The sequence below is a fragment of the Antechinus flavipes genome, chromosome 4, assembly GCF_016432865.1.
Source record: "Antechinus flavipes isolate AdamAnt ecotype Samford, QLD, Australia chromosome 4, AdamAnt_v2, whole genome shotgun sequence".
NCBI lineage: Eukaryota > Metazoa > Chordata > Mammalia > Dasyuromorphia > Dasyuridae > Antechinus > Antechinus flavipes.
In genome coordinates this window covers 260,755,653-260,776,791 of record NC_067401.1, presented here as the reverse complement: position 1 = coordinate 260,776,791, position 21,139 = coordinate 260,755,653, and the positions used below count along the sequence as shown (strand labels likewise).

Below are 21,139 nucleotides of genomic sequence, written 5' to 3'. Positions count from 1 at the left end.
TCAACTATGGTGTTCCATTTTCTTATATTTTTCTCTTATTCTCCATGTGAACAAAATTTCTCTAAGGGTCCTAGATTTGTTCATTATAACTTTTATGGGCAGGGATAGTGGGGTCTGGCATGAGGTAGAGAATGGGATAAGAGTGAGTGTTGTCAGCAGAAGAGGTATAAATTGAATCCTTGCAAGCTGAAAACTGCCTACCTTTCCTTAAGACTTAAATCATTATTGTTGGTTTTTGTCTTTTAAGCTTTTTTCTTATGTAAAGGAGCAAAGTGTTAACAATTGCTGAAAGCTTAGTTGTATCAACTAGATTTAGATCAATGGTCCTTGACATATGGATGACCATGTGAAGTAACTGATCCTAGTTAAAGTCTTACAATTAGATAAGATTATCTCTTTTTGCATTTGATGAACCTGGATAATACCAAATTATATTAGTATTTTAAAGTATTTAGATTGTGACAACTGAGTGGCACAGTGGATAGAGCATCAGCCCTGAAATCAGGAGGACCTAAGTAAATCTGGTCTCTGACACTTAACACGTCCTAGCTGTGTGACCCTGGGCAAGTCACTTAACCCTGATTGTCAATCCCGCCCTCCCCCCCCCCAAAAAAAAAGGGGGGTGGTGGATTAGATTGCCTGTATCACATAAGCATATGTTTTAAAAGCTGAGGTACTTTTTAGGAATTGGACATTAGTTTGGTAAGCTGTTTGTTTAGGCTAGGTTTTGAGGAAGGATGAGATTGGGGTTTTTAAAACTAATTAGCCAAGCAAGTTATGTAAAGTAAAATATTTGATTTAATTTGGATCAATCTTAGGCTATCTGGTTTTTTTATTCCAATCTCTGGATTGCTAGTTCCATATGGATATTTTTATTCCTTTTAGGAATTTGTGTTTCTCTTAGAAACTAAGAAATTTTGCTATTTTAAGTGAAATTGAATGTGTTCTTACCTGTTTTAACTTTGGCGACTAACCAAGAACAACAAATACTTTATTTTGAATGTTTTCTAGCTCGTTTACCATAATTCAATTCAAGTAGCTATTACCAGTTATTTGTTTATACTAAGAACATTAAGACTTATGGATAATTTGTAAAATGATACTGCTATGCTATTTAATTTCTTTAGGCAGCAAAAGTAATAATCTGGCATCCCTGAAGTCAAAGAATCAGAATATATGAGAAGTTAATGTCTTTACTACTGTCTCCCTTTATGTTATTTTTAGAATCTATAATTGTGTCTCCCCTATAAATTCAGGATACTTATCCTGTGTGCCTCATAAGGTATATTAAGAAATAAAGAGATGGTGTATTAAACCTTTGTAGGTTCTTAGAATAAAAGTATCACAAATTTAAGATGATAATATTTCTTCCTCAATTAAACTACTACTGACAGCATTAGTATTTGAATCAGGAGATGACAGAGATGGAGCTAGTAGTAAAAAAGTCAAATGAGGCTTGTGTTTTTTCTTCTGCTTCTGTGAGGAGTGGCGGTATATGCTATATATATATGTATGGCAACAGTGTAGTCATCGTAAGTTTCTTGTGATGGGTTAAACAAAGAATTCAAGAGAAATGCCAGGATCAGGCTTTTTTTCCCCAAACAAAAGTATATCATAGTAAAAGTTAAGACTGTCCCAAATGTCTTTAGTCCATGAGTACCCAGAACAATCCTCTTTCCATTATTGCTGTCCTAGTTTAGAACACATTGCCTTTTAAGCCTCTTTGGGATTGTCTGGCACAGATTGTGACTATGGGTCATAATACAGTAGTTTTGAGTTAAAAGAGTAACATAGTCTGTTGTGAGATGAAGCGCATTATATTGTATCCGGTTTTTTTTTTGATAAATGTGGTTCCAAGGCAGATTGAATAATATTGATGGTTCCATATTAGGGCATGATACAGAACAGTTACATTAACTGCTGCTTTTGATCTATGACACTGAAAGTAGGAGTCTCTCCCCAGATGTCCTAAGGAAAGAGGATAGTTTCTAGTACTTTCTAGTAAACCTAGTATTAGCAAGTATTGCTAGAGTACTACTGGAGATTAGCTTGGGTAATTAGTCAGTAGAGAAGACTCTGTATAAATCCTTATTCTTATCCTTCCCCATAAGTCTGTTTCATCAAATTTAAGGCCAGTTTTTTAGGCGCTTAGAATAGTTCTTGGTAACCCTGTTCTTGTCCAAATTTGTTTCTCTCTATGTTCTAACATGTTGTGCTTGTATACTTGTGTATGTGTGTCTCTATGAGTGTTTTTTTTTTTTTTGCTTCAATTAACTATTCTTAAATTTTCTTAGTATGATGCTCAGAACATTGCTGCAACTTCCCTACAAGAGCCTCCCCAAACCATTTCCAAGAATACCTCCATGAGCCCTCGACAGCGCCGGGCCCAGCAGCAAAGTCAAAGAAGAACATCATCGAGTTCATCTGATGTTCAGGTCCAGCAGCCAAGAGCCAACCCCAACACCGATCATATTGGATCAGCCGTACTTATTGTCATCCTGACTCTAGCATTGGCAGCTCTCATATTCCGACGAATCTATCTGGCCAATGAGTACATATTTGACTTTGAGTTATAACATTGCTTTTGTCTTAAGAGCTGTGACTCGAATGCTTCATTAAACATTCTGCAGTGGGTATGATATAAGAACTGTTTACAAAATTTTTTTTTTGTATTTGCCCCTCATCTCCTTTTTTGATCCTTATAATTGTCAGTATATATTTAGACAGATCTTGAGGCTAATTATGTCAATAGAGAGTATATTAGCAGTTAGCTTAAGGGACTGGAAGTCATAAATCCCACATCCCACCACTGGCCTGCATTATGACTCTTGGAAAATCGTTAATAACTCTCTATGCCTCAATTTCTTTATGTATGAATTTGTGATAATTTTTTGTAAAGTTCTTTGAAACTTTGGATAAAAAAGTGGTGTTTAAATTCCAAGTGTTACTAGTAGCTCAATGCCCATTTGTATTGAGTACTAGATCTCTGCTTGAGTGGAATAATTGGGGAGCAGAGAAGAATTGAAGAGACGGAAGCAAAGCCCTCTTGCTTCTGGGGTTCAGATTCTAGTGTTTTGCTTAAATGTCACTCATAGGAGGTAAAGTAAAATTGGGCATTTTATGAAATTTATGTGCATGTGAGAAACCATGTTTTAGTAAAGGTGAAAAATTGCTTCAGACAAAAGCACTTAAGGAGAAAACGTTACCACATTAGTGAAGAGAATATTGACTAAGAAAAGGGAATGATGCTTTTGAACGTTTTCTTTTACTCACCATATAGTTTCAAATCCCCACAAATTTTTAGTTTTAGTGAAAGAAACGGTCCAGGCCAGAAAATAATTTCTTTTTCAATTGAAGTTACATAAGTTGATCTTAAGGAATGTTGTCTCTGATTATATCAGTTGTATATCTTGCTTTTTAAATTGAAGGTTATATAACATGTTCTTATAACATTTATAAATAAGGAATATAATCATTCACCCAGTGCTACTATCTTTTAATTATTCCAAGATATGCATAATGTATTGAAGAAATGTTTTGCCCATCCTTTATGAAAAAGCAAGTAATAGAAAAAAGTGAGAAAAATGTGTATTTAAGATGAAATCAATGTGATTCAAGCCCAAGACTTAACTTTAATATAAAAAACCATTCATTTACAGGAGTATGTCATGCCAGTTACCCAGGGTTATTCCAATGCCTTGTGGGAAAACAGAGCCATGGAAATATTCTCTTTGTTCTTTAATACATGTAACTTAATGGCAGCATTGCAGGCAATCACTGGGGCAGTATTATTGAAAAGCTTTGATTGTATTTCTTTTCTTGTTGTTGTTGTTCTTTTTTTTTTTTTTTAATTTTTTGAGTCTGGGTCTCACTATCTCACCCAGGCTAGAAGGGCAGTGGCTACTCAGGGCCCGATCCCACTGCTGATTGATTGGTTTGGAGCTTTAACCTGCTTTTTTTTTCCATCTCCGCTCCCTGGGGGCTCACCATATTGGTGCCAGACTTAGTGCAAACACCTGGTAAGTTTTAGTCTTAACTGTGGCTCAGAATTCCCAGGTTCAAGCAAACCAACCAGCAGCCTCAGCTTCCCTAGCAGCAGATACTACAGGTGTGCGCCATGATGCCTGGCTGATTGTATTTTTAATACAGGCAGCTCCCAACTGAAGAAAGGGCTGTGTTCTTAAAATTTATTTGGAAGTTATTTGTTTTAGAATACAGAATGCATTTGCTCACCAGGAAAAAATATTATGGTGTGTTTAGATTCTGAGGCCAGCCCAAAAAAGACTTTAAATCAGAATGTAACTGATAACGAGGTCTTAATCAAGTTCATTATGCAGTTTTAAACCTTTTAAACTTGTAACTTTTAAACTTTACTGACATAGGTTATAATTATGAAACAATCTGTAAGTAGCATTGAAAGGCAAGTTTAATTTCGTTATTAAAGTTGATGCATTTCTTCTTTTCATCCACACAGTAGTTAGTTTTCATTTGTCACAAGATTTAAAATGAGAACACATTGTGTAAATCTATGTAATGTGGTTTTCCTGAGCCTTAATAAATTTGCTTTGCTATGATATTTACAGATTGTGTCTATCATGTCAGCAGCCTAAATTATTAAGCTTCAGAGAGCACAAAGACTTTGTGAAGAATCCTCCCCCAATACTATATTGATCTGAAAATAGGCTGCATCTTTCCCCTTAAATCTGGTTTAAATATAACCCAACATGGCTTATAATAACATTCGTTCTCCTGTTCATTCATTCTCTCTCTCTCTCTCTCTCTCTCTCTCTCTCTCTCTCTCTCTCTCTCTCTCTTTCTTTCTCTCTTCCCTCTCCTTCTCTCCTTGTTTCCTTCCCTCCTTCCTCTTTCTGTATTTTTCATCTCCCTATCTCATTTTAAGAATATGGCCTATATTCAGATCAATATTTCACCTATGTTAATAGATTGTGAAGGTGCCATAACTTATTGAATTTTTGTATCCCTATTCCTTAGTCCAGTGCCTTCCACATAGTAGGCACTTAATAAATTTTTGTTAAGTTGCATTAAGAGTTTAATAGGCCACCAAGCCTTTTGTTACTGTTTCTTTGAGAAAATGTGTTCTGAATTTCAACTCATGATGCTAAAACACTTCCCATGTAGGGCTACTGTGGAGTGGCCTTTTTTATCCAGTGAGAAGGGAATTCACTTGTCTTCCCCTGCCTCATTCACTCTCCTTTTCCCAACCACAATACCCAGGATGGTCACTGTTCACTTGATGAAAATAAATACTTGCTCTTCTTTCCTCTGCCAGTTTCCTAATCTTTGATCCTTAAATACCTGGAGAGAGGGGTGCATGATAGCTTGGAGAATATGTCCTATGATCTAAAGAAAGTTTTTCTAACAATCCAGCATGAGACAGCCAGCCATTTCCATGTATGAGAATTTGTTGAAGTTGGTTGGATGTTCTTGGCTATCAAGCTATGATCATTATAGTAAAAGGTTTTTTGTTTTGTTTTTTCCATTATAGTTATTAGTAAAATGACCCAGCTGTCCATTTTGTCACTCCTATCTTTTCCTCTCCTTTATTTCCAGCAGACACCTTTGAGCACAGCAAAAATTACCCCACCCCTAACCTCTTGCTGCCTTTCTTCTCTCACAAGTTCTTAAGGATAGATACTTGTCATTCTGGCCTCTTTGGGGGAAATTAGGGATCAAGTAAGACTGAAAAGAGTGGGAAAGGATTCTCATTTAAATCTTTCCCCTAACAATGTTCAAGAAAACAAACTTTTGCTTCTTTATTGCAGATTAGGGACTGCACATGGAGAGTGACCTCGTAAATCAACCTGTTAAGCTTCCTCTTAGTTCCTTGTATTTGTATTTGTGTTATCCACAGCTGCTTGTAATCACAAAGCCTAAGTTTACATCAAGCTGATTAAAGTTAGCAACTTTTAAAAGAAACTTATTCAATGTCTGTTTCATATAGAATTTTTGGGAAGATGTAATTAGCTTTTCTCATTATATTGGGGGGCTTTTATTTAGCACTTTGTTTTCAATGCTGCTTATTTTTCTTTTATTATACAAAAAAATAAATGCTCAGTGTTTCATCAACATCTTCAGGTTTTTTTTTTTTTTTATTAGACAATTTTCTATTGTGTTTTGAGGAAAGTGAAATTTCTGCTCTGAAGAAAAAAGAAAATTTTTCATTGTTTCTAAAATAAAATCTTATGTGAAAACCAGTCACTTCCTACACCTAGTCAGTTTCCTAAGCACTTTGAATTTTTCCAGTTTTTCTTGAATCTGACTTTGCCTCTTCATATTCATTGCCACCACCCTTATAACTTTATTTTTTGACATTTTCTTTTAAAAAAATTAACATTCATTTTTTTAAAAAATTGTTTCATATTCTTCCCTCCTTTCAGTCCTTCCTCTTACCCCTTGAGAAGGCAAGCAATATGATATATATAGGATATAGGAAGTCATGCAAAACATTTCCATATGCCTTCATAATTTATGGTCTGGATTATTTTAATTAGCCTACTGGTCATTTTGTGTCAGTATCTTCACTCTCTCTCTCTATATATATAATAATGGTTTTAACCTACCTTTCCAACCATGTCATACTACTTCCCTTACTAACTCGATGTTCCTGTTGGAATGGACCTATCAGTTATTCCTGTTTGTCCTTCCCCTTACTAGGCTTCCCATCACCCACCCACTTGAAATATGTTCCCTACAAGTTCCTGCTGAAGTCCTGTAGTTAGTAGTTGCTTAGGGTTCATGGAATAGGTTAGAACTACCTCCCCCCCCCCCCCCCCCCCCCCCCCCGCTTTACCTCACCCTGCATATATGTGTGTATATAGACAAGTCTAAATTTAAATAGCACTGGGTTAAAGCTAACCTGAATTAATCAAAAAGTCTGAATTATGGAATTATATTTAAATCATTCATTGAAAATACAGACACTCTTAATGATATTTAAAGGAAAAACCTTTCAAAATAGTCATGTTAATAAGCTTAGACTCATTTCAATAATGTTGTCATTTCCCAAAACATTTTTTGAAGTCTTCTTTTGGAATTGTCTTTAGAGCTACACAAGAATATGTAGTCACATTGCCTTATTTTGCATCCCCACCCCACTCCCTGCTATTTTAAACCAAAAAAAGCATGATCAGACACACCTTATTAACTAGTCCTTACTCTAAAATTTTAGTCTTCTGGCTTTTTTCATTTTTTAAATTAAGCCATTAAAAGAGGTTGCCGTTATTGAAGATATTTTATTAAAGACAATTCAAGAGTTGGCAAGCCAAGAAGGACAAAAATTCACTAGCTTTATATCTTTATAAAGCTGACTGGAAGATCAGCTGAACTTATCCTGAATTTATGGCACTGAATCTCTCTCTTGTATATCATGTACATATCCTTGTCCTGAGGTCAGGCTTTCTCTTTCCCAGGGTAGTTCTGGCTTAAACCTACAGTTCGGTAAACATCTTCAGTTGCTCCAGGGCTATGTATTTGAAGCTTTTTGTCTGTAGGCAAAAGTCTCTAGTTGAACCTTAGTGATCCTTTTTATCTTAGAAACTTTTAGAAAAAAGCTTTTTAAAAAAGTCTTGACTTTTTTATCTTATTTTTTTGTTATTGTTATTTTTATTCTGTTAATTGGACATATAATATGGGATAGGTAGAAATACAGTATCCAAATAAGGGAAGTTAGATGCTATGTTATAATATTTTGGAAATTTCCCACCCTAATCACTAGCACTTAAACCAGGTCTAAATAAAGGATGCTTATTGCTTGTTTCTCATCTCACAAAATCTCAATTGGAAGTGATCCTAGATCAGCTCCTTACTTAAGCAGGAATCCTGTGTAGAACATACTCTACAAAAACTTCTCCAGACTAGACTTGAAGATATCTTTCCAGAGACAGCAAAGTCAGAATCTTTTTACTGGTATGAGTCTGTTTTTTGGACAAGGACTACTGAAAAAAGTTTTTACATATATTGAACTAAAATCTGCCTCTCGAATGTTTTTCATTCTGCACTTAGAGCCTATCCTGCCTCTCCATGTTAAGCCTTCAGATAGATGATCGAAATTTTCATTTCCCCTCTTCCCACTATTTCTTCATTTAAACTTTATCTCAACCAGTTTTGAGTCCCCTCACTTCTAGTGCCTTCCACTAGAGGCACACCAGCTTCTCAAAAAAATCATGCTCTGCATATGGTCTGACAAGGATAGCATATAGCATATAGGATCAATCACCTCCCTCATTTTAAAAACTAGAATTTGATAGATGCAGTCTTAAACTGGGGGGAATGGAAAGGGAAAGAGGGTATTAAGAATGGTTCAGTTCTTAGGCCATTTACAAATAATTTAAATGAACTAGAGGAACTAAACTAGTGGTATTGGCATTCCAACTATAAATGAAAGCAGAAGAAACTTCTGTTTCTTGGACATTTCTATTTATTGGAAGGATTCTTCTCAGAATGGCAAATAAAACTGATGAAGTTGATTTATTTTGTCCCCAAATGAAACATATATTTCCTGGCTGGTTAGTTTACCTTGGTGTGCTCATGGTGAAATTGAAGAAATGGATCACCATAAAGATAATTAGAATCTTTGCACTTAGAGCTGGCACTGGATGAAAAATTTGTATGAGCCAAATGCAATATATACATAATGACTTTAATGCAAAGGCAGACATAGGGAAGGCTGGCAAAAAAATGAAAACAAAAAAAGCTTCAGTATGAAATGATAGAATTGAAAGAAGCATGGTGTCCAGGACTAAAGCATTTAAAGGAGGTACAGCGGATAGAGCTCTGGGACCAGACTCAAGAAGACTTAAATCCAAATCCAGTCTCAGACACTTACTTGCCATGTGACCCTGAGCAATTCACTCAGCCACAGCCTGTTTCCCTATCTATTTTATCTTTCTGACTCTCTTATACCATATGGGGTTTTCTTGGCAAAAATACTGGAATGGTTTGCGATTTCCTTGTCCAGCTCATTTTACAGATTAAACAGGTGAACAGTAATTGACTTGCCCAGGGCCACACAGCTAATAGATCTGAGGGGAGATTTAAACTCAGATCTTCCTGACTTCAGATCTTCTGTCCTATCCACTGTACTATCTGGTTGGCTCCAAGGCCAATCAGTAGGTTAGCAATAAGTATAGGATTTTTTTAAAAAACAGTTTTAATATATTAGTATAAATAGTACTTATTGGCTAATTAAGTTTCCTAGGAGAGCACATTCCTCACTAGAGCTCCCTAATTAAGGTTCATTTAAAAAGGAAAAATTAAAAAAGGGAAATGGGTTCATTACAGAAGAAGCTAATCTTCATTAAAACAGGTTTTCTCGGGACCTTTTAGAAATAACTATGCAATTTGTTTCTTAAATAAATTTTAAAAAAAATTTTTGAGCTTAATAGTCATCAGTAAATATGAATTTCCATATACACATATAGGACAACTAGATGGCACAGTAGATAGAGCTCTGATCTTGGAGTTAAGAAGAGTTGAGTTCAAATCCATCCTCAGACACTTATTGTTCAGGGCAAGTCATTTAACCCTGTTTGCCTCAGATTCTCATGTATAAAATGAACTGGAAAGGAAATAGCAAACCACTCCCAATATCTTTGCCAAGAAAACTCCAATCTTCTGGAAGACTTGAACATGGATTAAACAACCACTATTGAGATTCTTGTTTGCATCCCTCCTTAATTTCCTTTCATGTATTTTAACTATGTACCTTAAAGATTGGATGGAAATATTTAAGGCTTTTGTGAAAATATCTTCCTTTTTGGTGTGAAATAGGTATTAAAATTCAAAGGATTGTCTTTATTAATGTCCCTTTGAGGCTAAAAATCAAAGAACAATTTGTTAGATAATTAGTCTCATGATAACAAGTCAGTTCATGAATTTACTCATTGTTTTTGCCTGTACCTTTGCATTCTTATAAACCTTTCCCATTCAGTCCATCTTGAATGCTCACAAGCCTTCCAAATGAAAATGACAGCTTGCTTGGTTTTATGTAGCCTGAGAGAAGGAGATTAATGATGTAAGCAAAAAGCTGTCATGGAGAAGGGATTTATAAAAATATATATGTAACAGTTTCAATCAAAAGACTGAATTTCAGAACCAAATGGAAGCAGAATCTGACTAACAGGAGAAACTTCTTAATGGCCAATCACCAAGCAGCAGTGAGAGAGACAGTGATAGAGAGAGAAGGGAGAGAGAAAAAAGCCCTGATCACCAGACGAAAACTACTGCTTCAGAAAAACAGCCTTCCCTAATAATGATCCTCCAGGTTCAGCAAAAACTTGGGATTTTCAGCTGAGTCAGTCTGGAAACCAGGAAAGACTTGTCCTGTAAGAAGTAACTGGACAGTAGCCTAATTCCTAACTGCCTTTCCCAAAATGCCTTATTTTCTCAGACTCCTTTTATTCCTTTTTTGCCTCATCCTTCTTGTGGAAAGCAGGAATCCCAGGAGGAGACGCTGGTCTGGACAGCTGGAAATGCCCAGGCTAAGGTAAGGAACCAGAGGAGGGTTCTGAAATTCTTGGGCATATTTTGCAGACTTCCATGTAACATTTATGGACCCTCTTGCTTGAAAAAGTCTTATTTCCTCATTAGATAAGGAGTTTGTCAGATTTGGATTTCCCCCCCTTCCAGAGGTTTGGAATGTTAATGATGCTACTACCCCCCCACAGTGAATTTACACCAAGCAAGCTCCTCTTAGTCTTCCCAGAACAGTGTTCTTTAATCTTGATGAAGCTGGGATTTCTAAACTGCTGTCAAAAAAATGGCTAACTTCCTATAGCTCTGTGAAAACAGACTCAAATACAGTATCCCTGGGCAATTCATTCAATCATCAAAGTTTTATTAATCATCTGCCTACTGTGTGTGAGACAGACATAAAGACAAAAAGGGAAACAGTTAAATGATAATTCATTCATTTTGTTATTTTCCCCAGGTGAAACTCTTGATTTAAGAGGGAAATTTCTGAAAACTATGTGTGGGAGGCATTGGGGAACAAAAGCTTTAATCCTCAGATTATACTTTAATTTCTCTTCACCAATATTTTATTTTTCCAATTACATGTAAAAATAGTTTTCAGAATTCATTCTTGTAAGAGTTAAATTCCATATTTTTTCTCCCTTCTCCCCAAGTCAGCAAGCAATCTGATATAGGTTATACACATACAATCAATATACTTTTCTTTCTCAATGTTACCATATGTGAGAATCAATGTAGATAAGTTCCATTATCAAGAAATCATGCATCTTCCAACCCCCTATCATTCTTGACAGATATATGCAGAGGGAAAGCCCCTTGAAAGCATCCTTTAGAGTGACAGTAGGATTTAATCACTTCATGATTTAGAAGCAGGGGTCCTCAAACTTTTTGAATAGGGGGCCAGTTCACTGTCCCTCAGACTGTTGGAGGGCCGGACTATAGTAAAAACAAAAATTTTGTTTTGTGGGCCTTTAAATAAAGAAACTTAGCCCTGGGTGAAGGGGATAATCATCCTTAGCTGCCGCATCTGGCCCTCGGGCCATAGTTTGAGGACCCCTGGAAAAGATGAACAAGCCAAATTTGCCAAACTGAATTAAGTGGAATATGTGGAATATTCAAACCTGAGACTATAAATATATGCTTGTTGGAAAAAGTTTCAAGAAATGTAGGTGAGACATGGAACCTATATAGGAAATGAGTAACAGTACCTGGGTGTTTCTGCTTAATTGTTTTTCCTTATACAAAGGAGGGTTCAGAGATAGGAAAGGAAAGTTAAAATGACTATGATGAAAAGACAAATGTCATCAGTAAAATAAGATGAAATTTTTATATATATAAGTTAAACAATTTAGATGTTTTAAATTGGCATTTAATTTTTTAAATTTTAAAAATACATATGAATATACAAAACAAAAAATATATAAAATATGTAATATGGCTTTTCATTGGGCATAAATAAACTCAGGATCTGTTAAATCTGTGAAGATTTCATTTCTAAATATATTCTGAACAAACCAGAGAACAGCTAGGATTGACTGTTAAAACATTGATATTGGCTCCATACGTAATAATATAGAAATGTTACTGAATTAAATTTTAATTATTAAATATACAGTGATAGTATCTTTGAAAATGAGTTTACTTTATTTCTAGAGGGTAATAGTTTATTCAGGGCTTATCTGTTCTTAAATACATAAATAGCAGTTCTTGAGACTTCAATAACAAACATTTAAGCATTTTTCAGTCATAACCCTTTAAAGTATATAAAACATATATTTTCAGTTTTGCAGATGTTTGTATTTAAATCATTAATTTGCCAAAATTTGTTTTTAACTATGCAGATTTTATTTCCCCTTTTCCTGCACACAAAGACTATGATTCCTTATTTTTTTGAGAGGTTAAGAACAAGAGGGAAGGTCTCGATCTGTCACTCCTATGTTCACCTCCTTCACTTGTGCAATTCAACAACCTTTGTTTGACTTGTAGTCTCAGAGAGTGGTTTGGGGTATTGAGAGATAAGCAGAACTCAAATTAATGTGATCCTGAATTCAAGATCTACCATTTCTTCCATTATATCATGATACCCTTTCCTCTTATTGCATACAAAATATATGTAGTACAGTCTCATGAAATACACTGCATTCTCTTCTTGCAGAGTTCAGAAGGGTCCCAACAAATCTTAATTTATTGCTCCCTAACTTTATTTCCTCCTACCCCAAAATTCCCTAAGTTATTTCTCCACCATAATGGATGAGCAGAGTTCATATTGGTAAAGGACATCACAAATGTAATAATACCTGAACTAAGTATTGTAGGTCTTGGGAGTTCTGGCTACTAATAGCATTCTCTCTCCCTACCACATAAGTCTTCCAGCTCTGGCCTTGACTGTCAGAAGACTTGGCTTCAAGTCCCAAATCTGCTTCTCAATCAGCATTAAGTGCCTACTTTGTGTCAAGTACTGTGCCTCATGTTGGGGATGCAAACTACAATGAAACCATCTGCCTTCCACAAGCTCACAGTCTTAACAGAAAGCAAACATGCACTTTTAAGTATATTTTTTAAAAATTAATTAATTGAGAAGGTAGTGCACTAGCCATTGGGGAGGAGACGCAAGAAAGACCTCATCATGTAGGTATATGAGCTGAGCTTTGAAGGAAACCAGCAGGCAGAAACAAGGGAATTTATTTTAGCCAATAAGGACTAGTGTGAAAATCATGGAGATGGAGATGAAATTGCACATGTGAGTAAAAACAGGATCACTTTGGCCGGATTGTGTGTGAACAGGAGTATTGGATGATAAGGCTAGAAAAATAAGTGGAGCCAGATTGTAGACATATTTAAATGCCAAGTAGAAGGCTCTGTGTTTGATCCTAGAAGTAATAAGGAACCACTGAAACTTTTTGAAAACAGTGAGTGACATGGACTTATAGAAATTTATGCTTTAGGAAAGTCATTTTGCCAGCTGTTAGGAGGATGGAGTGAAGAAGAAAGAGCCTTGGGAAAAAGAAACCAATAAGGAGATGTTGCAGTAGTTTATGGGAAGGTGATGAGGGCCACTAGGGTGGTGGCCCCATGAATGGAGAGAAAAGCATGGATGGGACAGAATTATTTACTATATATTGTTTATCAGGATTTATCAGGGCTCTCATATTCTTGCTGGAAGGACTATTCCTCCACCATAGCATTTGCTTTTTTAAGTTCTTTATAGCTATTTCCAAGGTCCCATTGGACCTTGGAAAATCCCATGCTCATTTCTTGCATATGGCCCTATCCGTGTCCATTACTATTTTCTTACACAAATCATTTGGATTTTCTTCATTTTGTATATTGGTTGAATGCAAAGTATCCTCAATAGAGAAGATATGGGAGAGAAATGTAGTCTCATTTACATACAAATAAGAATTTGATAAGAAATTTCAAAAGTCAGGAGAATTATAAACAAAATAAGACCACAAGTTTGTGGAATTTTTTTTCATTCATGACACTCCAGGGTTATGAACGACTAAGAAATATCAGGAGCAAATCAGGAGCAATCAGTTAATTTGCCCTTCCCTATCTTTGATCTCTAGCTGTCTTCAGAGTGGATACCTTAACCTGAATCTTCTATTGCCAGATAAAATATGGTATGGCAAAAATTGTCTCCAAAGCCTTCCTTTGATACAATTTCTCCATCACCCTAGGTTAGTACATCCACGTAAAACTATAAAGTTTAGATTCTTCCTTCCTTCCTCCTTTCTTTCTTTCCTTGTCTTCATTCCTTCTTTATGTCCCTTTTCCTCTCTTTCCTTTTTTACTCTGATTCTTTTTTTTTCTTTTTCATTTTTCCTTCTTTCCTTTTTAATGACTTTTTTCTTCTTCCCTTCTTTCTTTACCTTTATTCCTTTCTTTTTCTTCCTTCCCTTCTTTCTTTTCCTTTCTTCTTTCTTTGCTCCCTCCCTTCTTCCCTTATTTTTCTAAAACCTCTCATATTCACCTGCTCCAACTCATTGCCAGATTCCTACTTTAGCAAACTTCATGTAAGCCACCTATTATCCTGTTGCCAAAGTCACTGTCCACATCTGTTTGCTTACCAACAACCCTCCTTGAAGAGATGAGATAGTGATGTCAAAATCAATCTGGAGTTGGAGTTAGAAAAGTTGGGTTTGGATTGTACTGTACTACCTGTGTGATTTTAGTGCAAGTCAAATAACATCTTTTGGCCTCATCTGTAAGATGAATGGATTATACTAGATGGTCTCTGCAGTCCCTGATCTCTTCTGGAATCACATAGAAATTTCTGACCCTAATCTTGAAAACTTTCCATTCATAGGGACTGTGACATAGTAGAAAGGACATTAGTCTTTCCTTTTTTTCTTTTTTTTTTTTTAATAACAGCCTTTTATTTTCAAAACATATGCATGGATGATTTTTCAACATTGATCCTTGCAAAAACTTATGTTCCATATTTTTCCCTCTCTTCCCCCATCCCCTCTCCTAGATGTTAAGTAATTCAATATATGTTAAATGTGTTCAAATATATATATTAAATCCTATATATATTTATTTATACAATTATCATGCTGCACAAGAAAAATTTCAAAAAGAAAAAAAAGAGAAAGAAAACAAAATGCAAGCAAACAACAAAAAGAGTGAAAATGCTCTGTTCTGATCTGCACTTAGTTCCCACAGTCCTCTCTGTGGGTGTAGATGGCTCTCTTCATCACAAGATTATTGGAATGAGGTCATTAGTTTTGAAATAAGCAAGACCTGAGTTCAAATACAACCTGAGATAGCCTCTACCTGTGTGACCCCGAGCAAGTCAATAACATTTCAGTCTCAGTTTCCTCATTATGTAGGGAGTCTGGTTGGATCTATCCTTCCACATCTAAATCTATGGTCTCATGATTCACTGGTCAGCACTACCCTGTCTGCCCTCATATACCTCTCTAGCCCAATTTGTTATCTTCTCTTCACTGGAGTCTTATCTTGATCCTTCCTCTTGCATTTGGTCCTTTTCCTTACTATGAACATTCTCACCAAACTGTTAAAAATACATGGAAGAAAAAAACTTCACTCTTCTCTCACAGTCTGGAGGGCGTCTGTTTCTGGAAGCTTTTCTAAACTAACTGGCCATTCTCTGGCCCACCAACATCTCTTACTTCATTCAACCTTTCACTTCCCATTCCCTTTCTTAGAAATTTGTTCATACTGAAAACTTGTTGATCGTTGCCCAAGTGTTTTTGTTTTTGTGATTATCTAGTTTGTAATGAGAGACTTATCTTAATTAGTAGAGAGATTAATTGCAAGTGAATTTATTTATTGTATTAGGAATGTATTAGAAAAAAGAAAGTATTCAAAACTTTCCCAACAATGAGAAGAATTAGGGGGTGAGGGCAAAGGAGAGACTTTTCTTCTGTTTTAAATTAAATTTTATTTTTCAAAATGAAATAAAATCCACTTTCTCACCTCTATCCCCATTTTGAAAAAAAAAATAGAAAAAACAAAACTCTTGTAACAATTTGCATAGTAAAGCAAAATAAATTCCCAAATTGGTCAAATCAGAATAATATATATCTTGTTTTCCACCCCCCAGTCCATTACCTTTCAGGAGATGGATAACATGTTTCATCATAAGTCCTCTGTAATTATGATTGGTCATTGTATTCTTCAACATTCTTAAGCCTTTCAAAATTGTTTGCTTTTACAATATTGATGCTATTATACAAATATTTCTTCTGGTCTTGTTCAAGTCACTATGAACAAATCACTGACTTCATATTAAAATTCTCTGAAACTATTCCTTTCATCATTTCTTACTGCACCTTAGTTTTTTGTAAATAGGTGGAGCATACAAGATGAGCTGGAATCTGGGTATATGTTTTTCTTGAATCCCTAAATCAGTTAAGTGGCTACTGTTTATCATGCTCTCTTCATGGTTGCCCTTGGACAACATCCTTTATAGAAAAAAGAATGTCTTAAAAATTAATGAATTATTTTAATAAAACAGGCACTTTCCAATAGACACCCAAACAACTCCCCTTTCAAGTCCACTTCCTTTTCAGTGAGGGCCAGCATGCATCTCTACTCCCATGAAGCCAATGGATTCACATTGTCCAGACATTCTAACATCAGAAATTTCCACCTTCTTCAAATCCCACTCCTAGAGATCCCAAATAGGTTGTAATTATAATAGTGTCACTCTTTTTATTATAGTTTCTTTATTGTTAATAAAAAACCAAACAAATTCTTAATCATGTCAAAATCTGTTCTCTCAATGTCTTAAAAAAAACACTCAACTCTCATTCCTTTTTTCTGATATTTACATGAGGACTTTTTCCATTTCCTACATCTGTAACTTTCTGAGAAAAACTTATATGAGAAAGACTACAGAATTCTAAAACTTTTTCAACATAAAGCTTTCTTATCTAGATTCTTTATTAACAGAAATCAGATCCACGCTTCCTAGATACCAACCTCACATCCTTGCACTACAACATGACACCAAATCTTTCTGTCCTATAATAGCCAAGGCTTGCTTTTTATTCATCTTTATTCTCCATGAGCCTCCACAGCTGTGAATCATAACACTTGAAGGAGTTGCAAAGCAGCCTTTACTAATGCAGATGTTCCTTGTGGATTGGGAATGAAATAAATTGGAGGCAAGAGGGAAGAGGAAAGAAGTCAGAGAACAGTGACTGCCTCTCAGTCTCCTTGTATCATCCTCATCTTCATCTTCATCTTCATCTTCATCCTCATCCTCATCCTCATCCTCATCATCCTTTCACAGGAAGAGATCCATTCTACAGGTCTGAGTTAGACCTCCAGCAGCCACTGGCAGGTGACTCCCATGTCACAACATATGATTATCCACTATGTTCAAGACAAAAAAAAAAAAAAAAACCACAACTTTTCAAACACATCAACCTTGTCCCAAACACACAAAGAACAAAAACTACCGAGTTTAATATCCTATGCAGAATCTCTGTGATTTTATCTCACTTGGAACTTGTGATGTTCCTGAAATCAGAGACCATAGTGTCAAGGCTATGTTTTGACTAGTAGCAGGCTGTTATGTCTTGTGAAAGAATGAATTTGATGTATTCAGTTTTCTTTTAAATAGCAAAGGGTAGGTTGTAAATGGAGCAGGCTATTCAATAGCTATTCCTCAAAAAACAAACAAACAAACAAAAATCTCACAAAGAACCTTTCACTAATGGCCCCAGGATTTAAATCTGAGTTCTCTCTTCTGGACCACAGGAGTTCAGGGACCTCAGTTACTCTAATCCTCGTTTCTAAATTGATGTGGAACTGTGTTCTGGTAAAGAGGGATTTTCTCTTTGAGATGCATAGAGGCAGTTAGCTTGCCCGATTTATAATTTAATTTCTATGATCTGTTAAGCCCTCTAGTTGAGCTCTTCATCAGAATTCTTGGCATATTTCTGCCAATGAAGACAATAAACAATGTTCAGTTCTTGCTTATTTCTGTGTCAGAAGATTTGGGCTTTAGATACCCCCTATTCTCCTTTAACAGAATTATCCCTTGAGACCATACTTAGCCAAGAAGCCAGTTAGTTCTGGAAACCTGTGCATATGGTACTATTACTTTAACATTACACACATTTATTTTCAGTGGCTTCAAACTGGGGTGCCACTCAAAGACATTTAATACCTCCTAGCTGTGTGACACTGGTCAAGTCAATTCTAACTACCTCAGCAAAAAAAGGAAAAAAAAAAAAAAAGAATGGGGGAAATCTGATTCAGAATGAGTCTGTAACAAATGTTAAATGTAAGGAGGAATTTTCTGCACTCTGGAATTTCATCTATCTCATATTCTTTTGTAAAGTTAATTCCACACAACTTTTCTGCTTACCAAATCTAGTTTGAATGCCTCAGCTGGAAAGAAAGCCATCTAGAAAAAAGGAAGCTCCCTCACTCTTTCTCTTCTCTCTGTCTCTGTCTCTCCCCTTCTGTCCCTCTCCCTTCTCAATCTTCAAAATGAAGTTTTTGTTGGAATCTCTATCTCAAATCTACATCTATATCTCTATCTAAAGATAAAAAATGGAAACCAGTTAAGCTAAATTCTTACTGAAAGGACATTCTACTTTCTGAACATGAAACAATTATAAATGAGGGCAAAGTAAAAAAAAAGCTCACTCAGTGCTTGGGAATGAAGGACTGCTTGAGAGAACAAAAAGAATTCATAACATCATAGAGGTGGCTAGGTGGTCCAGTGGATAGAATGCTAGGCCTTAGGCAGTTACTAACTGTATTGCCCTGTGCAACTTTTAATTTTCTTCTCCTATGGAGGGGGAATAATCATATCAACTACATCCTAATCTTGTTTTGAGAATCAAATGAAATTATATCTTTGAATTACTTAGCCTAGTGTCCAACATATAGTAGGTGCTATATAAATGTTTATTCCTTTTCCTTTTTTCTTATTTTTCCTAACTAAGGTTTAGGAGTGAGAATCATCTCAGGACCTCTCCCCCATCTCCTAATACCAAGCATTTGAGTAAAGCCAAATCTCAGTAAAGACTCCTTGTTGCTAAAAGAATTTGTTCTCATGGAATCCTTGAAGGACAGGACTATCCCAAAAAGATAGATTGCTGGATATGTCCCAATGGGATTATAATACTTGCTTATATCTTTGCAAAACTCAAAACATGTTAGAAATGGGAGCTAGTATAATTACAGCAACAAGTACTATAATAGCCTGGTATTCAAGGAAATGGAGCTTGCCCTCTTGGGAAAAAATTTAGGACTGAGGTATGAGGTAAAGCACCAATTCTCCAAGTTTGATCCTCAGACCTCAGGAAGTTTTCAATATTCTTTGATGAAGTCAAAACAATTTTCATAATAATTCTAAGATGTTATTTGACTTTAAAATGCTCTTTCCTTTTCTAACTCATATTTCTGTGAAGTTAAATATTATTCATATACTTCAACCAGATTGCAACAGATTGAATACTGAAGCAGATGTGAGAATCCAATTAGGTGTCTTCTATTGAGCTAAACATTAAAGGAATTTGCAAAAATATGTAAAAAAATGCTATTTGCACTGATTTTTTTGTTGTTGTTTTGGAAAAGATAGTTATTTTTCATTAAAAATTGTGTTTATTATTGTTATTTTAAATGATTAAATACATGTTATAAAACTTTATCAGCTGTAATTTGTAAGACTATAAATATATTATATAGACTTTAGATACACAAAAGTTTTTTAAGGTCTTCATTAGTTTTTAAGTGTACAAATGGGTCCTGAGATCAAAAAGTTTGATGATTACTGCTCTAAAGTACAGATCGAGTCAAAACAAATTGGACCAACCAAAGACCAACTAAGACAAATAAGTTCCTTAGTCAGGCAACCTCCCATTCAAAGTATGATATGACATAGTTTTGAATCTTCATCTGCAAATCAATAACCAACATTAAGTACCTATTGTATTCAAATTCCAAGGCCAGATGCTAGAAAAGTTCCGTTTGTATATGACATAGTCCCTGCTCTCAAGGAGCTTGGGACTCTCTTTGGGACTATCCACATTCAGTCATCATCAGATAGCTAAGATTTATGCAGTGCTTTAAAGTTTGCAAAGAGAGGTCCTCACAGCCACTTTGAAAGCAGTCAATCCCCATTTGACAATGAAGTTCAGGGGGATTTGTCCAAATTCACTGCCTCTATGCTGTCTGTAAAAGCTTCTTAAACTGTGGGCCACAGTCCTATGTGGGGGTCCCATAACTGAATGTGGGTGTCACCAAAAATTTGGCAGCAGTAAATTAGTATCAGATATTCCCCCAAGGTTTAATTCTTTATGTAAAAATAAACAATCTATCTCATTAATATGCAAATTTGCTTTCATCTTTAACAAAGGATAAAATTATATGTATACCAAAGAATTGTTTCAAAATAAATTTTCTTATGATTTATTATCAATAAATGTTTGATTTGTACATGTATTTTTCTAAGCCTATGTACCAGGGTTTTAAAAATTTCTCTGGTTAAAAGTGAATAGTGAATGGAAAAAGGTTAAGAAACAATGCTGTATGTAACTTCTCAACCTTGTATTGGAACAATCTCTTTTAGAAATAAAGAATCTTAGTATGATTTAGCTTCAGTCCAAGATTTGAGCCTGGGGGATAGAAAGGAAAGGCCCTGAGATGTTTTCTTACCCTTAAGCCCTAAATAGGGGAGATATAAAAGGAGAAAAAAATCAAGAAAGGCAAGGTGCACTACAGCATTATTTTTATCTCATTAGACATAAGAAATACATTAATCTCATTTGATCTTCATTACAATTCAGCAAGCCAGCTGCAGTTATTATTATCCCCATTTTATAGATGAGGAAATTGACTTCCAATCAGAGTTGGATTCGTATCTGAGACCTTCATTGTTTCTAAGTCTAGTGATCTCTTCCACTGATAATGGATTGCAAAATAACCACTATTTGTCAGCAGTAACAACAGTAGCTAGAGTTTGTATGGATATGTTTAGGAAAGCACTTCCCTCACAACAAATCTGTAGTGTATGTGTGAGTATATACATACATTTATATATGTGTATATATGCAAATATATAAAGTATACATATATAACTAATAGTGTGTATAAATATACGTATATATGTATACACACACACACACACACACACACACACACACACCAAGTGTTA

The 21,139-nt window shown here is 35.3% G+C and overlaps 2 protein-coding genes across 4 annotated transcripts in view; both read left to right on the top strand.

Annotated features, from left to right (window-relative positions):
* Nucleotides 1–4,580, top strand: part of UBE2J1 (ubiquitin conjugating enzyme E2 J1) — a 45,830-nt gene extending 41,250 nt beyond the window's left edge. For all 3 annotated transcript variants that reach the window (XM_051997389.1, XM_051997391.1, XM_051997390.1), the window contains exon 8: nt 2,295–4,580. In XM_051997389.1, coding sequence (XP_051853349.1) covers nt 2,295–2,576 — 282 coding nt within the window. In that variant the 3' untranslated portion in view covers nt 2,577–4,580. The remainder of the gene's footprint in view (nt 1–2,294) is intronic.
* A 5,520-nt stretch (nt 4,581–10,100) lies between these two features.
* LOC127561991 (gamma-aminobutyric acid receptor subunit rho-2) overlaps nt 10,101–21,139 on the top strand; it is a 53,352-nt gene continuing 42,313 nt past the window's right edge. The window contains exon 1 of the mRNA XM_051997387.1: nt 10,101–10,504. Coding sequence (XP_051853347.1) covers nt 10,392–10,504 — 113 coding nt within the window. The 5' untranslated portion in view covers nt 10,101–10,391. The remainder of the gene's footprint in view (nt 10,505–21,139) is intronic.